The 17,965-nt window shown below is 43.3% G+C and overlaps 2 protein-coding genes across 13 annotated transcripts in view; both read right to left on the bottom strand.

Moving 5' to 3' along the window:
* Positions 1–2,314: 2,314 nt before the first annotated feature.
* On the bottom strand, positions 2,315–7,507 carry LOC135494696 (sialin-like). The gene is made up of 10 exons (XM_064782908.1): positions 7,299–7,507; positions 6,950–7,140; positions 6,345–6,578; positions 5,861–5,948; positions 5,354–5,440; positions 4,913–5,046; positions 4,613–4,765; positions 4,192–4,324; positions 3,163–3,404; positions 2,315–2,858 (listed from the first exon to the last, which is right to left on the bottom strand). The coding sequence occupies exons 1-10, from the start codon at positions 7,333–7,335 to the stop codon at positions 2,637–2,639; spliced, it is 1,521 nt and encodes a 506-aa protein (XP_064638978.1). The 5' UTR covers positions 7,336–7,507; the 3' UTR covers positions 2,315–2,636.
* Positions 7,508–8,321: 814 nt separating this feature from the next.
* The window catches only part of LOC135494652 (serine/threonine-protein kinase mig-15-like), a 45,899-nt gene continuing 36,255 nt past the window's right edge, over positions 8,322–17,965 (bottom strand). For 8 of the 12 annotated variants that reach the window (XM_064782828.1, XM_064782826.1, XM_064782821.1 and 5 more), the window contains 5 exons: positions 16,592–16,603; positions 13,620–13,698; positions 13,323–13,403; positions 12,975–13,114; positions 8,322–12,657 (listed from right to left, as the gene is read on the bottom strand). In XM_064782828.1, the coding sequence (XP_064638898.1) occupies positions 12,574–12,657; positions 12,975–13,114; positions 13,323–13,403; positions 13,620–13,698; positions 16,592–16,603 (396 nt within the window). In that variant the 3' untranslated portion in view covers positions 8,322–12,573. The remainder of the gene's footprint in view (positions 12,658–12,974; positions 13,115–13,322; positions 13,404–13,619; positions 13,699–16,591; positions 16,604–17,965) is intronic. The other 4 variants (XM_064782827.1, XM_064782829.1, XM_064782823.1 and 1 more) reach the window with 1 other exon arrangement.

Below are 17,965 nucleotides of genomic sequence, written 5' to 3' on the forward strand. Positions count from 1 at the left end.
CTGGGAGCTTGACACTCTTGCCAACACGGTGAGAGAGAGTGAGACGAGACGGCAACAGAATTAGGCCAGACAGGTTCACCTCTTTGGCAACCCGATGGCAGAGTTGAGACAGTCTTTACCAGACCGAATCAGGCCTGGCAGCTCTACCATGTTGCGAACACAGTAAGAGAGACGAGACAGTCTCAATAAGACCGAGTCGGACCTTGGAGCTCAGCCGCCTGGCTATAAACACAGCAAAAGAGAGACGAGACAGTCTCAATCAGACCGAATATGGCATTGGAACTCCACCGCTTTAACAATACGGTGAGCGAGGTGAGACCGAATCAAGCCTACCAGCTCTACCGTGTTGGAACACAGTGACAGAGATACCACCATGTTAAGAACACGGTGACAGATATGAGACTGTCGCAACCAGACCAAATTGGGTCCAGAAACACGACTATATTACAAACACGTCTGAGAGCGATCACTGGACCAAATCGGGCATGACAGCTCAACTGTTTTGCCAACACGATGCTTGGGATGAGACAGTCGCCACCAGACCGAATAGACCCTGGAGAGCAGTTCAGCGAACACGGAAGGAGGCAAAACAGTCACAACCAGATCATAGCGGCCAGGCAACTCTACCATGTTGCCAAATCAGTGAGAGAGACGAGAGAGTCACAACGAAGCCGAATCGGACAAGGCAGCTACTTCGATGAGAGAGATGAGACAGTCACCACACCAGGCCAAGTCGGGCCAGTCAGTCCTACCGTGTTGCGAACACGCTGGGAGTTGAGACAGGCACCATCAGACCGAATTGCATCTGGCGGGAACACCGTTTTGACAGCGCGATGATGGAGAGACAGTCACAGCCAGTCAGAATCGGGCCGAGCTGCTGAGACGAGTTGAGAAGAGAAGTGAAACTGTCGCAACCAGGCCATATCGGGCAGGACAGCTCAACTGTTTCACCAACACGATAACTGTGCTACCGTGCTGCGAACACTTTAAGAGGGATGAGACCGTTACAACCTGACCGGCAATGGCAGCTCCACCATTTTGCCAACACGGTTTGAGAGATCTGACCGAGTCACAACCAGACTGAATTGAGCAGGATAGATCAATCGTCTCGCAAACATGTGAGAGAGTGAAATATCAGACAGTTTCAAACAGACCTAGACCGAATTGCCCATTAGCCGAGACTGTGAGAAAGATGAAATACTCATCACCAACGCGCGGGTATGTTGGCGAGACCATGTAGCTGACATGCGCGATTCGGTCTGGTTGTGACTGTCTCTGCTCTCACACCATGTCGGAAAAACGTCGTGGAGCTGTTTGGCTCGACTCAAACTGGTTGTTGCTATCTTACTTCTCCCATTGTCTTTGCAAAGCGATGGACGTTTGATTCAATCTGGTTGTGGTTGCCCTATCTCTCACCCCGTTTGGAAAGCGATGGAGATTCGACGCCCAATTCGGTCAGGTTGTAACTGTCTTATCTCTCTCACAACGTGAGGCAACCGCGTTTGGAAAGCGGCAGCCTAGTACCGTTTTCCCCGCCGGCTGCGCTGATCAGCCGGTGGAGCTGCGAGGACCGATTCGCCTTGCTTGTACTGTCTCATCTCTTACCGAATTCGCAAAGCGGTCGAGCTTCGACGCCCGATTCAGTCTGGTATGTGATTCTGTGATTCTGTCTTATCTTTCTCACCGCGATCAAAAAGCGGTGGAGCTGCGAGGCTCGAATTGTTCTGGTTGTGCCTATCTCATTTATCTCTCCACAGCGTTCAGAAAGCGATAGCGCTGCGACACCCGATTCGGACTTGTTGTGATTGTCTTATCGCTCTCACCGCCTTTCGGAAGGTGGTGTCGCCCGATTCTCTCTGGTTGTGTCTGTCTCATCTCTTACCGAGTTCGCATAACGATCGAGCTTCGACGCCCGATTCCGTCTGGTTGCGACTGTCTTATCTCTCTCACCGCGTTCGAAAAGTGGTGGAGCTTCGACGCCCGATTCAGTCTGGTTGCGACTGTCTTATCTCTCTCGTCCGCGTTCGGAAAGAGGCGGGGCTGTGACGTCCTATTTGGACTGGTTGTGTCTGTCTTCTCCCTCACCTCATTTGTAAAGCGGTGTAGCTGCGACGCCCTATTCGGTCGGATTTTGACTGTCTTGTCTCTCTCACTGCGTTCTGAAGGCGGTGTAGCTGCCACGCCCGATTTGGTCTGGTTGTGACTATTTCATCTCTCGCTCCACATTGGACAACCCGATTCGGGAAAATTAGCCTCCCGATTTCATGATATTACAGCCAGGGAGGATGGAATGAGCACTTTGTAAAAAGCCGACGTCAAGATTTTATTGCACAACATAATAATTTACAAGTGATAAAATTAAACATAAATTACATCGAATCAATATTCTAAAACAGCTTCGTTACAACGTTACAACTGTTTGCAGTGTATAATACGTTGCGTCTCGTTTTGGCGGCAGCGGTTATCGTCAGGTAACCATAACCCCCTGGGCTTCGGGCTCTACACCTTTAATGCCACCCAAACGTACCAACATACTGGAGACCAACATGTGTCTTGGAACAACTCTTCGTCTTCGTCACAACCTTTTAAAAAGGTCCCAATTTCAGTGTTCAACCCAATGTTGCTGAGCAAAGTTTCTAAATGCGTTCGTTTCTGACTGGACCGTAACTGTCCTTCCGTCTGTGGTCGCGATCATCCTCGTCACTATCCTGTATAAGATATGTCCTCTCCTCCACCGAGATAACCTCTCTGTCCCATTCCTGGCGTTCCCCACTCCCCAGGGCCATGAACGCTAGCCATCCGCCCACACCCACCGCCGCGTTGATGTAGAAGACGAGTTGCCACTGGTGGATCGATTGCTGCAAGAAAGCAAAACTAAAAGATATCAGAAATTGCGGATTCATGTAGCTTTTTCAACATGTTCCACCGCCTGGCTTGCCAAGGGAAACTCGAGAGGGAGCACAATCTGCGGACACTAGTACATGTACTTCGTCGCCCCAGGATTTTTTTCTCAGGATGTTGTTATGCATCGGCTGCTTGATGAGACTTGGACAAGTAATCCGCCGGCTTCCTACATGTTGTTGGCGACTTTGACGGTAGCATGTCGGGGAGGAGACGGGATGCCGGTCGGTCATGCGCATGATGAACAGAAGCTGCTCTTACCTTTTCATCTGTTATGTACCCAACGAGATACGGCGCAACAACTGCCGGAAGATTCGACGCACAGTTGATGATTCCCATGACACTGCCAGCAAAGTATGGCGCGATGTCCAAGGCGTTGTTGTCCTTTCCTCCGTACGTGAAGCCGCTGGTCCCTACGGACAGGGTGAGGAGGACCACGGCTAGAGTCTGGTCACAGCCAACGAAGCCGACGCTTACGAGGAAAGCCCCGGGGATGAGAACACCTAAAGAAAAAGAGAATTTTCATTTTTAGTTCACGGCTTTGAATCACTGTGACAACGACATGTTAGTGACAAAGCATGTTTGTGCCAATATTATGTGATTGTGACATCAATATGGCTATGAAACGGTAACTGTTTGAGGACAGTTGAGTATGTCTTCGTAAGTATGCCAATGGGTGATGTGTATTTGATTAAATTGCCAAGGATTTGCTCGGCGGATTAAAGCGGTGCATGTAATTGTGTAGTTGGTCGGGTTTCCATAATAGTGCTTATCTTGGGTTCATGTGTATGCTTGGAGACAATAGGTGTTGGGCACTACCAAAGAAGTTGGAGGCATGGGCGAGGACAAAGCCGTGGAGGAGGACTTAATGTGGGGTGGGCTGGGTATCGAGTTAATGCAAAGGAGGGTAATGTATGCAAGGAAAGAGGCGTGGCGAAGTCGGTGTGTCAAATGAATAACAAGAAGGTAGCATGTATGGAGAGGGATCAGGCACAGTTTGAGCGTCAGATGAGTGAAAAGGGAATGCACAGAGGATAGGTTTGGATGTCAGATGAATAAAAGGAAAGGAACATGTATGGAGAAGGCGAGTGTGGTGCGGGTTCCAGATGAAAAAAAAAAGATAGTTTGTATGTCAGATGAATAAACGTGTACGTGGAAGGGGGTCATATGGTTTTGTGTCATAATTATGAATAAAGAGAAGGGGACACGTATGGACAGGGAGGTCCGATACCGCTGGCGCGATTTTGAATATCATCTTCTTTGCAAGTGGATTCGGTATACGATACCTACTGAGTGTGGTGTATAATTTTCTGACTGCAGTAATGGACATAATCCTTCGCTCCCGCAGTAAATCCGCCGAGTATCCGGTAAAGATTGTAATAATCCACAGAGCCAAGTAGGGTACGGCAGAGAGCAGACCATTCTGAAAGATAAAAGGTTCATTACGTTATTTTGCATTGCTCAATACACGACCTATCGTCCTTAGATAAAGCCCGCTCGGCCTTAATTCACATTGTTCTGCAGTCTCATCAAAGGATAATCAGGGCAAATCTTTTGATAACGTCGACCCCCCCACGAAACGCCTTTGTGTGTGTTCATAGGCCTTTTCATGAATTGGGGGGGGGGGGATGGTAAAGTAATATCAGCCTTGTAGTATGCTGCAGATGACACAATGGACAAGGGTGGGTGGGTATAAATTCTATTCATTTACCTGATTGATGTCAAATCTCAGAATTTCTTTCATGTATTGCGGCAGGCTAGTTAGCAAGGTGAAGTATTGTAAGGCTGGCAGTGTCATACCGATCACAATGCCCCACACTGGTGCGCTGGTTAAGATTGCTTTCCAGGGAGTTCGCCGCTCTACCTGAAATGGCGAACAAATTCGAATATACAAATATCAGAATACACTCCGGAGGCAGTGGATTCGGTTTCGTCTTGGAAGAGGAATACACCAACGCTGAGGAAAAACAAACACACTGTTTCTTTTTCACCAATTGCTTATTTTTCGTACCTTTTTCGTTCCACTTGTAATCTGCAGGGAAGCCATGATGTAGTTTTTCTCTTGAGATGAGATCCTTGGATGGCAACTGGGCTCACTGTACACCAGGAACAACCAGAGAGCGTACCAGATAAACGTCAGGCTACCTAGAAACGGAAAGGATTGTAGGTGTAACAGAAATAGGTGTCCCCTGGAAAAGTGTCCTTACCTTTGTTGGATTGTTCTGTGAAAGATTATTGTATTGGCATAGAGTGGCGATACACGATGCAGAGACCAGTGGCCTTAAAACAAATCATACAATGTACACGATGGAGTATGGTACATTGTATATTGTCTCAAACGCACTTAGATACTCAATGAGACAGGATGTCCAACACATGCAGGAGTCTCTCTCTCCCTCCTGTCAAGGGCCGTAATCACGATCACTAAGGCCGGGATGGTGAGACAACTTACCAAATATGTAAAATACAGAAGGCCACCCGAGAGACTCGCAGAGAACGCCTGACAGTGCCATCGATATCACTGTCCCCATGAACATCCCTGAAATATGACAAGAGATTCGAAGAATTCAAATTCAAATTGTTTCGGACCACATTAGGTAGTTTATGAAGGTGCATTTAGGTTCTCGGCGATACGACTGGTTCTTCTGCTGCTGCGTCTAGGTAATTGTATATGTGACAAAAATCGGCCTTTTGATGTCGGTCTTTACAGTCCGGACGCATTGGATTGGCCTTGTCCCTCCCCAAAGGATGACTATGTTTAAGATGAGGAATGAACTGCCTTGGGAACCTATTGGTCGCCCACTGCTCCCGACAGATGGTTTAGGACGTCGAAGTGGCACCCGCTATCATCGCCAATCTATACTCCGGACGCATTGGACCGGCCTTGTCTTGTCGCCCGAGGAAGGACGATCAGGATGACCATATGGACTGCATCGGAGTCTACGCCAAACCGGCTTACCTGACTGTATGATACCAGTATACCGCGTGTTCTCGATGGGCGGTAACCATTTCCCCAGGAGAGAGAAGAGGGAAGGATACATGACGCCCTGCAAGAAAAAACCTTTGTCGTCAGTGACCGCTGTTTGGTTGTCAAAACGATAATTGATATGGCGATACCACGAGTTGTCGCCCGGGAGTTACGGCATCATGAAAGGCCAAAGTTTGAAATGTCCGAGGGTACAGAGTGTCCGGGCTTAGAGTAAACCAACCTGGCTACCCTAAGGTCCGGGGGACAAGGGGTTATAGACCGCAAAAAGTGGTTTTGGTGATGTGGATGTGACGAATTGAAAGGCACGGGTCAGTTCCCGCCCATCCCCAACGGTTTGGTCTGGGCGTTCGATCCATCTGGCAAGGTCTTTCTAGCTAGACATCGACAGGGCGCAGCCTTAGAGGATGTGGGTTGTGATGAGAGGTGTCCTTTATTGGTTCGCACCCGCACTCACCCCGACTAGCCCTTGGACTACCCTCAGAGCAATGAATGCATAGAGACTCAGTCTTGCCGCCACCGGGATGAGTATTGTCAGTATGCCCATGCCAAAGATCCCAGTCCCCATGACGTGTTTCCCGCCGATCTTGTCCGCCAGCCACCCTCCTGGGATCTGTGTGACGATGTACCCGTAGGAAAATGCACCATTTATTATACCCTGGGTTTCGGCGTCCCAGACGAATTCACCATCCTGAAATATAGATGAAATATGTATCCTTCAATACTTATCAGAAATATTCAGGCCAACAAACCTGTTACAGGAACCGACGACTTTTTCATCCGATGTTCCAAACGACCCGACGCACATATGTACTGTAAACCCGGCCAGGAGCCGTCACAGTCTCCGACCGCTGTGGGGTTTCTACAGGGTGTGGCCTGAATCGATTTTCTTTAAACTGTAAAGTCAGTTTTTTGTCGGGACCGCCCCCGGGCCTTCTAAGGCAAGGGAGACTGAGACATAACGTACTAGAGTCCAAAGACCCCCTGTCGGCTGAGACAGTGTCCATCTAAAAAATATTCCCCGCCCGGCCTCTCTCCCATTTCGTCCAGGGATTTTCCTACCTTCGCTGTGGAATTCGTCTGATTTTGAATATTCTGAGGGCATTCCTCGGAGCCATTGATCCCGCTCGGAACCAGGACTGCAGTTTGGTTGACCATGGCCACCAGGGCAACACTTATACCAAACCTGATGGTGTAGAGATTGACAGTCCCGAAGAACGCCATGAGGACCAGGACATGGCGCCAGCCGAAACCTGAAGAAAAAACACCCATTTTTGTAATCTTCCTATCGTGAGCTGTTCGTATTTAGCAACCCTTTTGGACACCAACTGTGGCTGCGTGGTTGGTCAAGGGAGACAAAACACTACTTAATTGAAAAGCATTATAAACGGGACATCCTGTAGGAACCTACCTTTTTGAGCAAGTTCTGTCGTCTGCTCTTGAGCCATGTTGACGTCAGGTGACAGAGGTCCAAATGAAGAAACGATAAACAACCCTTTCCACCTTCACTGACGCAGCGTTCATTGCGAGTCACATGCTAGCTAAGTCATGTACCAGTAATTATGATATAGAATTCCACAACCATAGGATAGTGCATTTCCTAGTGGCTTCCATGCACTACATATACCAGGGTAGGCCTACATGTATAACACTTGATTATTGATTATCAGGCCTAGTAACATATGTCAGAGCAATATCAAGTTAGTAGGCCTAGAGACAAGGGAAATCATGTGACACACTTTGACCTTTCAAAACCCATTGTTGGAGTTTACTGTATTCCCGATCTTTATGAAAAAAATGCAAATAATCTCGATTGTATTTGTGAGTACTTAGCCAGATCAACCCTGGCCAGGTCATTTCGAATAAATGTGTGTCTCTTTGTCAGTTTAGGTTCACTTTGAAGGGTCACTGATTAAAAGTAGGAGTGTTCGATGATCATGGTCATTCTGAATGGTTTTTCTCCAGTATGAATACTTTCTGTGGGAAGTTGACTTGTATGCAAGTGCCAAACCAGCTATAGATCATCTTCAACATATTTTTATCAGTCCGAATACCTCGTCATTGGAATACATATCACAGCACATCCCTGCGCCTAGAGCAGGATCCTGCACTCACTCTCTAAAAGACAAAAGCACAACCAGCACAGGAACAGTGGTCTTCCTCGAAATTGGGGGTTACTTGATGGTTTTCCAGGGGTTGACCACATTATGAATTCTCAGTAGGGATTGGCCTTGTTCCGATATGTCAGATGGGGTTGGCATACTCTGACTTGCCAGGAGGGGTTGGCCATTTTCTGTCAGTAATCCTGGGGTAAGGGGCCAACCAATAGGTAATGGCCTAGGCAGCCGCAGGATCCCAGCTTCAAAGAGAGTGTTGTCTTCAACACAATTATGCACACCCCTCCCACACACAAACAAAGCACAAGAAAACCATCTAAATTTATACAACTTTTTATTCCGTTTGAATAATTTACAGTCATGAATATGAGGCATAATATGGTAAAAATGCACATTATTGTTTATAAAATATGCTACATACTATTCTGGGAAAAAACTGACCAAATGGTTTAGAGCTCTAGAGAACTTATAATCTGTACTTAAACAGTCTGGAAGGGATGGATTTCCATGCCTAACATTTTGGTATGGATCCCCTTCGAGACAGTTCAAGTGAGAGCAGTTCTCTGAATCTCACATTTCATCTCAAAACGCCATACATCTTTTTTTGCCATCAACCAAATTTGACCTATCATTAATAGGCATCTAAAGGCTTGATAACAACCTCAAAAGCATACCTTTAATGAAATCAACAATATATCATGACTAATTCTTGATAGTCTTCAATATCACTGATGATATTGACACATTGTTGAAAGGTTGACCTCGAACTTGGAAATATTTATGACAATAAAAGGTAAGTCTTCCAAACTATAAACCAGAGGGACAGTCACCAGAACAGACACTGTTAACCACAAAATTTCACTCTATTTTATTTTTGTGATTTATCAAAATTTCTGAAAAATTCGCAATTACTATTTTGGCAGATTACAAAATTTCTTTGGCTTTTCCAATGAAAATTACTATTTTTGGATCGAGGTTATTTGCAAATCCGCAAAAATAAAACGCCTGCAAAATCTTTGCAGTTAACAGTAGTAGGTCTACACATACAGCACTCTGGGCTACATACAAAACTCTTACAAATGTTTACATATAGTTTATTAAGGCGAATGCAACGGTTAGGCAAACATTTCTAGTGGTATTTTTTGAAACAAATAATGAATTTTTTTCAACGGCCATTTGATGGATTACAAACTCAAGAGCTCAGTAGCAGAGTGACATAGGCTCGGTGTTTCCCAAACATGTACCCTGAATATTGGTTTATTCCGACCCCAAATGAAATAGAGCGGCCAAACCCACTTTTGTTCTATTTCTATTACAGGTGAAGAACATAAACTCATCAGCTAGCACTATGAATAATTCACTAACGGACTAAGCTACCCTGGCCAAGAGTGGTTTGTGTATTTACAGAAGTTTATTATTGCATTTTACCCTTGACATAATTTTACCCATTATCTTTATTTCCAACCCAAAATGACTACGGTTTTAATCAAAATAGCTTTCATGATTCGTCCAAGGACTGACAGATTGGCTGCATCTTGGGGTTGATAATCAATTAATTTTGATTATCATTCAAATTTGTACCACTACACCAGACACAGCGGAACAAAAACCATGGTCAAAGAACTACTTTTCAGACCAAAAAACTACCAAGGCAAGGTGTTATTATACATGAAATATCAAGAGAGAAAAAGTCTTCATCACAATTCAAATACCAATTGCATAACAAACTTATAAAACAAAGTTGACCCAGAGTCATACACTACTGTTAACAGCCAAATTTTCACGCCTTCCAAATTCTGCAAATTTTCTTAAAAATATAACAGTAACACTATCACATTGTTTATTTTTGCAGATCAAAATCAAATTTTTTTGCGGGTCGTTGTTCCAAATCATTGCAGTTGTGCTAAAATTAAAGCGCTTGCCAAAATTTGGTTGTTTACAGTAAAACTGAACATTTATATAAAATCTCCACTGCATGTACACAATCATATAAATAAGGCCACTGAGGCCTCTGTACAAGTTAGCCATTTGGAGGCTGATGTTGTTGTTTTGAATCTGAAGACTTGGTTTTAAGTTCATTGAGAAAATCTAAAGTCAGCAGTCGACAGAAACGTGTTCAAGGAAATCAACATCAGCATCTAAATGGTTAAGAACAAGCATTAGTACATATAAACTATAATACATATTTGCACTTTACACATGGATCAAGATCTTGGACTTGACATTAACAAATTGACCTTGGGACTTGACCCAATAGAAAGAAAGCAACCTTCACATAGAAACGCGACATTCACATCATGTACATGAACTTGACCTTGACATCAAGAACTCGACCTTGACGTACAAGAATTTGACTTGCAATCAAGAACTTGACCTTGATTAGGAATTTGATCTCGATATTAAGAATTTGACCTTCAGCAAGAATCTTAACCAGACATCAAGGACTTAACCTTGACATAAAAAACTTCACCTCAACATCAAGAATATAACCTTTACATCAAGAATTTGGTAACCACTATGACCGTTCCTCATAGCAACCACTATGACCGTTCCTCATAGCAACCACTATGACTGTTCCTCATAGCAACCACAATGACCATTCCTAGAAACAGGTATCTGTTTCTGCCACGACTCCTCATAGCAGATACAAGAAGCAGGGTGGTTTGTCCCAATATGTATTAAGCATCGTAATTAGGGAAGTGTGGGCATTAAGAAATATTCTTTGTACACTATTAACATATCTACATCCTGTTGTAAAAAAACTTGTTCACTTTTACCGCCAACAGGACCACAGGCAATTTCAAGATAGTGCTAAATGCACAGCTTCTAAAGAAATTGCCGGCAACCAAATCATGCACACTTCTGCACTTCAACCTCATCACAGGGGTATCTATATATGCTTCTCCTGGGCTGAGGTTGTTCTGGCTATATCCATCAATTACAGTTTTCATGATTTAAGCCAGGATACTAGTAAGTTTGACTTACACTACAAAAGAGGGTTGTATTTACACTATTGTGAAACTGCTCCCAAATATTTAGACTGGTCGAAAATTTTCAAAAGAATTTAGTTCAACCAAGTAAATAAAGGACAAAGACATTTCTTATACTGCGTTGATTGTCTAATGTTTCAGGCACACAGCTGAACCACAGTCAAGGCCATAAGTGAAAAAAAAGTTAAAACAGGCTTGATTTGTGCATAGGACGCAATACTACATGCCCTTGACAAATTTCTTAACTACAAAAAGACCTTTATACCCTTAATCATAAGTGGACCAATCCATACATGGGGTTGTTATGGCTTTTGAGCTATACCATTACAGGAGAGAGGGAAGTACCATTTTTCGTGGAAAGAGGATTGTAATGTTGGGGTTGTTTATAATCATTCCTAAACTAAGTACAAATTTGCCTGAGCAAAAAAGTCCCCATGGAAACTTCGGAAGCAAAAAGATCTATTTTGCATAGATTCAAGCTTCTTTGAAGTGAAAATGCACCACTCTTGGGTGTCGAAATTATATACAGTTTGAAAATCGCATATTTTGACGTCATAATCATAGGAAACATGAAAGGAGAAGTCACAGAAACTACAATCACTGATTTGCAGTTAAAAATGTCTGTATAGGGGGAAGTAATGTTTCAGGATGCATCGGAAATTAACACTTTCAGGTAAATCTCTATACTGCCCTCTATATAAGAATGGTGTAACTATACATTGGTAGTAGTTATCAGTAAGGGCGGTGACAACTCCTTCACTGGCTGCAGACAGATGCGCAACTACCAGTCACAAAACGGAGACAAAAAGCTCTCATAAAACGAAAGACGAAACTGATTTGAGCGCTACAAAGCCTGTACGACTTCTATACAGACATTTATACAGAAAGAACATAATGGCTTGAAATAACAGAGAATTTCCAGCGAATTCAACTACATTTGGTTTTTATCCAAACAAACATCTCAAATCAAGCCAGAGTGTCCTACACGTACTCGGTGAAAATACAACATCTATTCGCGCGCAGCAGTCATAAAAATCCTCTAACCAGCTGTATCAAGTGGGAATATCACACTTTTTAGAGCTTAACAAATTTGATGCAAACCAGCCTGGCATGACATGACGCCTCTGGGACAAGATTTATAAACATCCCATAATGAAGTGGTCAACTCCTGCTAGAATCACAAATCTGTCTGGTGGTCGGCATTTTTCCCCAATCCAATTCCCAGCAGATTTAGATAACGGCTCCTTGTGTCTCAGCAACCCAACACCAGTGCTTCATGAGATTCCAACTTTGGCCACTAGGGGGCCAAATGTGAAAATGTAACGAAACAAGTGAAGCACAGGCAGACACTGAGAACCAACGCCAGGTCCTTTCACCATCTAAATACACGATTAGGTTTTAGTGTTCAAGTTGATCAATAGGTGACAATCCAATATCACGGTAAAGTTACACGGTACCCTCTAGCCGAAGGTGTCCGCATTCCTAAATGCCAACTGGACTTTTGAAATCCTAGCAGCATCCATTATAGTCTATTTCGGTAAATTCTAGTGTCTGTGTTACACAAAAGGTGTCAGCAGCGTTACCAGAATTGTAGGCCCGGTTTATTTAACGTCATGAAGTAGATTTGACAACTTGATCCTGACCGTATGGAGGAGAAGAACACCTGAAAGAGAAATCATGAAATTGGGGTTAGAGTCGAACCTCCCTAGCAAACACCTCTCTTATAAGGACCCCCCTCTATTAACGACACTTGTATAAGTCCAAAATTGGTTGTTGCCATTCAATTGACCTCTCTAATCAGGACAGCTCTCTGTTGAGGACAGGGAGAATAAGACCATGAGGGTCAGGACGGCTTTGTGTCCTCACGCAACCCTATCTGACGCCAGTGTAGAAATAGGGTGAAAGCAGACAATGTATCCTACCTTGGGTAGAATGAACTGATCTGAACTGAACTGATAATAGAAAACAGTTTGCACTAACCTTGTCATTGCGTTCACAGAGGAATTTGAGCTTTTGTGCTTTCTTGTGCATGAACACACCATCAAGATGTCCAGTCTCGGCTGATCGGATCTCAATCGCCTTGTTGCCCCAGCCCATGATCTGACCAGTACTGATGTATGCTGGAAAAGGAGAGGTGATTTATCAAAACTGGTTACCTTGGCCTTCCAGACCACCCTAATCAATTACTGACCAGCCTTGATGAGCACAACTTGAGCAATATTTTCCAAATTAAGCCATAGCCTAGCTGAAACCTGCCTTTTGTTTTTTTCTCGTTTTCTCTGTGTATAAATTACTGACATGCTCAGTCATTCGAAGATGAAAACTTACCAACTGACGTGGGCATCTCTCCCCACTGTAACACAACATTCTTGGTGATTTTTCCATTGGAGTCCACATACACACCTTCATCTGTAATAGGGAGAGAATACATGATTAATTCACCAGAAAACGATCCTAATTTTACAGGTTTCTGAACCGAAGCCTCCTCCCCTCAGCAGGGACGTAGCTAGCCTTTGGTGGGAGGAGAAATGACACTTTTCGAAACTTATCAGCGAAAAAAATACATTTTTGGGGTGATCCAAAATATAAACTGAACTGACTTGAAAAGAATCACAAAACACTTACTGTCGTAGCAGAGCAATAACTGCATTCCTGCTGTGTTGGGTAAGATCACTATCGTGTGTGGAGAGATTGAAGAAATTTGCTGCAACAGAAAGAAATATTGTCAAATAAAATACGAATCAGGCCACACAGTTAGTAGCCACCAAAGACTTCAATCTGCTATTCACATGGATGCGACAGTGTCCAGAGAAAAAAGACTGAAACATTTCTTGTGTGAAAAAGCGTCATTGGAACTGCCCTAACCTGCAAAATATGCCTCTAAATAGTTATTTTTTGTGTGATTTTGAGAAAATTCGAAGTTCTACTGAGGGCTTAGGCAGAGACTTTCCAGATCTGCTGTCAAGTTACTCCCTTTTTAGGAGGGAAAAAAACGGAAATCCTAGATAGACATCAGATTCTGAACTCTTCCACATAGGATTTTGCATGCTTCTGCCCAAAGAGAGTTAGATGGAAAGCCACTAATATGTTGACATTCTCAGAGATTTTGAACAACATCATAATCTGACTGACTACATTAAGGACAAAATGAACCAAGCCAGAAGACACTGAGAGTGAACAAAATACCACAATTGGTGAACTCATGACGATGCTCGATTAAAACTGAACAACATTAGTAAGAACAAAGACCAAAAAATACGGCTAGACTTAAGAGATACTCTGATCAGATAACTATCTGGGCTAAATTTCCTAGTCTTGAGGAAGATTCAAACGATGTTATTAAAACCACTGACTGAACTGAAGGCATCAAAGTAAAATAGGCAGAAAAATAGAAAATTTAAATATCGGCCAAAAATGTGGATTGAAAATGTGACAAAGAAATCGTAAGTTGTAAACAAAATTTATAAACATCAGACAAAAGCCGATAAAACAAACGTTGTAAGTAGACTGTTGTAAGTAGCAATTAGATTTTATTTTAATCTACCTCTCAAAGGCACATGTCAACAACTTTGTGTTAGAATCGAAAGTGGCAAGTGCAAGTGTTAGGGTAAGGTAAGGTGATACAATTATAGCCCCAGGTCAATTGTAGGTCATGTTTGCATCACTGTGTACTGTCAGATCTTTTTAAACAACACTGCAGGGGCTAAAACTGTACCAGGACCATAATTGTACCTTGTACATACAAGTACAGGTTCGACTCTCCGCAGCACAATACAACAGTTATACCAAAGCACAAAAGACGAGAATCAGAGAGACACCAAACGACCATACCCCTGCGTCAAAATAGACTCCAGAACTATTTGGGCCACAGGTATCCTTTAGTAGAACAGAAGAGAATAACTCATCAATTTTTATGTCGAGAAATATTTAAAATGTAAGAAATCTACTGAAAATATACTGCACTGGTTTTGACAGCAAATGATACACAGATATGATCTTTCTGATGACAGCAGAACATAAAGTGGGAAATAAATTTGGTGAATTGTAGCTCAGTTTTTCTGAAAGTTTGGAAAAAAATCTCAATGAACTATTAGTAATGAAAAGAATAAAGAAACCAAAAACGTCCTATTGGAAAATAATGCCTACATAAGGCATTAAACGAACGTACACATACTACCATTGCACTTAACCAGCATCATAAGAGCAATGGTAGAGCCTGGAGGTATAGGCCAAAGCCGACAGCATAACATCCTAACACAGAACATGAGGGAACTCATGCACAGTGCAGTGAAGGGGGTTGAACAAGGACATACACGGGTCACGTTCTAGAGGGGACACATCAGTGGATCCAGAGGCACAATTTCAGAGAAAAACTTTCAGAAAAAATTTCAGATTCTTCGTGTAAAACCGTTTTAATATCAGCAACTCTGAGGGAACATCAGCGAAGAATGTTTGTGCAATATAGGAATTACCAGACTCGAAAGTTCTAGTCTATATAAGAAGACCCGAAAGACAGGAATCACTTACTAACTGAGTGTGGCTCACACCTGGGTCACATGTTAGACAGATGACATTGTAACCATGCTTCTCTAGTGGTTAAGTGCATTTTAGAACTTACTCTAGCATCAAGATCAACCAGTGTCTTTCAGAACTAAGTGCATAAAGTGATCAGCAAAGAATGTAATCGTTTCTGCAAAAGCCAAGCTTTGTTAACTTCTCATTCTTAAAAGTAGGATTTGTCAGTTGAATGACAGTTCAAAACCGGCGTTAGATCAGCGAAGAAGGCACCTGTTGCCGCACAGCCATGCAACGGAGAGATCAAGAACATAGCCTAGTAGAGTGAGCCTTAGTAGAATGAGTCTTAGTAGAATGAGATTGATTAACTATATACACTGTGAAGACCCTATTAAGCCGGTTGAAGGGCGCCTGCTTCATATAGGCGTATTACACGTAATATAGGCCTTTTGCAAAGGTGCCCTTCAATCGGCTTAATAGCGTCTAAAAAGTATATTGAGATTGATGAACTAGTATGTCTAGCATTTGTAAAGAAATGGACAGACCCTAGAAGGACTTCAAAATTGCAAGACCAAAGCTTGCTTCAACGGATAGGCAGTTCTCCCTCCAGAATTCCAAAGAGGAATCAAGAAATCAGTAGCCCCATTATGCCTTGTAAAGGCGTCCTTCGAAGGATTCATGACCAGGTCGCTGGCATGCCCTCAATTGAGGTGTGTCCCTGGGGTTTCACTACAGGTAGGCTAAGCCATCTCAAGCCAAGACAAGTCGAACTTGAATGAAGATCAGCTGATGCCCGAAAGTTTTTTTAAAAGGCGTCTGCCTGGTGACAAGAAAGTTGAAGGCTCTGGCAGTAGCTTTCTCACATGAGTCAAGCTGGTCAGGCCTGGACATATGCCCATGGTCCAAATGGCCTTCTAGTCAGGTATCGGGCATTTAGAGATATCAACTTCGAAGTAAGGAGTTTCTTCAATGCCAAGTTTTGCCAGTGACATTATGATCAACAAAACAATTTGTATATTTGTCACTTCCCTCAATTTAAAGCAACGCGCGACCTAATCACACACAGAGATAAAATTCTGTACCTGAGGTTGAAACTGTTACCATCAAGTATGGAAGAAAACAGAGAATAAGACATCACGTAACGTTAGCATGGGGAAGAACCAATTTGGAGAGAAAAAAAAGTAGGATACATTGCAGTAGGGAAGCATTGAAAAATGAAAAATGGCCAGGGCCATTGTGCTCACCTCATGTGGAGGAAAGATGGATAAAGAGCATGGTCTTGTGTCATGTAGTGTTAGGTTTGATGTAGGTCCAAGCAATTACAATTTCCCCAAAATGGCCAATTTACAGTACATTCGACCTCTGTGACCTTGAAAAGTAGGTCAAATCAAAGAAGACCCGGGTGACACATTGAATGGTTGTTAGAATTAGATGTACCTATGATATAAAATTGGTGCCAATCGGGCAAGTCATTACTAGGAATAATGGCATTTTGAAGAATTTAGGATTTGGCCCCCCTCCCTGGAGGCCAAACGGCAAATCAGATCGCACCAAACTTCGATACCTGAGATCACCTGACCAAGGGGTACATGTGTACTTAATTTGTGATCAATAGTCATTGCAGTGAAGAAACGTGCCATAGTTATGGCCTGACGGCGAATTTACGCCATTTGACCTCTGTGACCTTGACAAGAAGGTCAAATTAAAAACCTGTGTGACATATACTGTATGGTGGTTAGATGTACCCATGATATCAAATTGGTGGCAATCGGGCAAGAAGTTAAGGAATAATCACATTTTTAAGGCTTTTGGATTTTGCCCCCTGGTGGTCAAGTGGTGAATCATATTGGACCAAACTTCGGTCCCTGAGATCAGCTGACTAAGGGGTAAATGTGTACCAAATTTGGTATCAATAGTCATTGCAGTTTAGAAACGTGCCATCGTCACATCCTAACGGCCAATTTACACCATTTGACCTCTGTGACCTTGAAAAGGAGGTCAAATCAAAAACCCGGAGGATATATGATGCACCTTTGCTAGAAGTACCTACCATATTTTTTTCAAAATTTCCCGACTACTATTAAGGGAGATATTGCATATTTTCACTTTTAACGTTTGGCCCCCTGGTGGCCAAACCATGAAACGAATCGGACCGAAACTTGGTCTCCCAGGTGTCATTACATAAGGGTACATGTGTACCAAGTTTCAACTCAATAGCTCTAACAGTTACGAAACGTGCCCTGCTAACGGACGACGGACGACGACGACGACGACGACGACGACGACGACGGACGACGGACGCCACGGTATGGGATAAGCTCACCTCTGCTAAGAGGTGAGCTAAAAATAGGAGAATGCCTGTTTGATAGAATTGGGCAGAATGTGTTATGAAAGTGCATATTGAATAGTGTTTTTACTGTCAGCCTTGTTGGGGGGCAGAACAATGATTTGTTGTG

Source organism: Lineus longissimus, chromosome 10, assembly GCF_910592395.1.
Source record: "Lineus longissimus chromosome 10, tnLinLong1.2, whole genome shotgun sequence".
Classification (NCBI taxonomy): Eukaryota; Metazoa; Nemertea; class Pilidiophora; order Heteronemertea; family Lineidae; genus Lineus; species Lineus longissimus.

What these genes read in the sequence shown, in the direction of transcription:
- LOC135494696 (XM_064782908.1), bottom strand. Translation starts at nt 7,335, where the DNA reads ATGGCTCAAGAGCAGACGACAGAACTTGCTCAAAAAG. An exon ending in GACAGAACTTGCTCAAAAAG is followed by an intron (nt 7,141 to 7,298) that starts GTAGGTTCCTAC and finishes TTTTTTCTTCAG; the next exon opens with GTTTCGGCTGGCGCCATGTC. An exon ending in AAAATTATACACCACACTCA is followed by an intron (nt 3,405 to 4,191) that starts GTAGGTATCGTA and finishes CTTTTTCTTTAG; the next exon opens with GTGTTCTCATCCCCGGGGCT.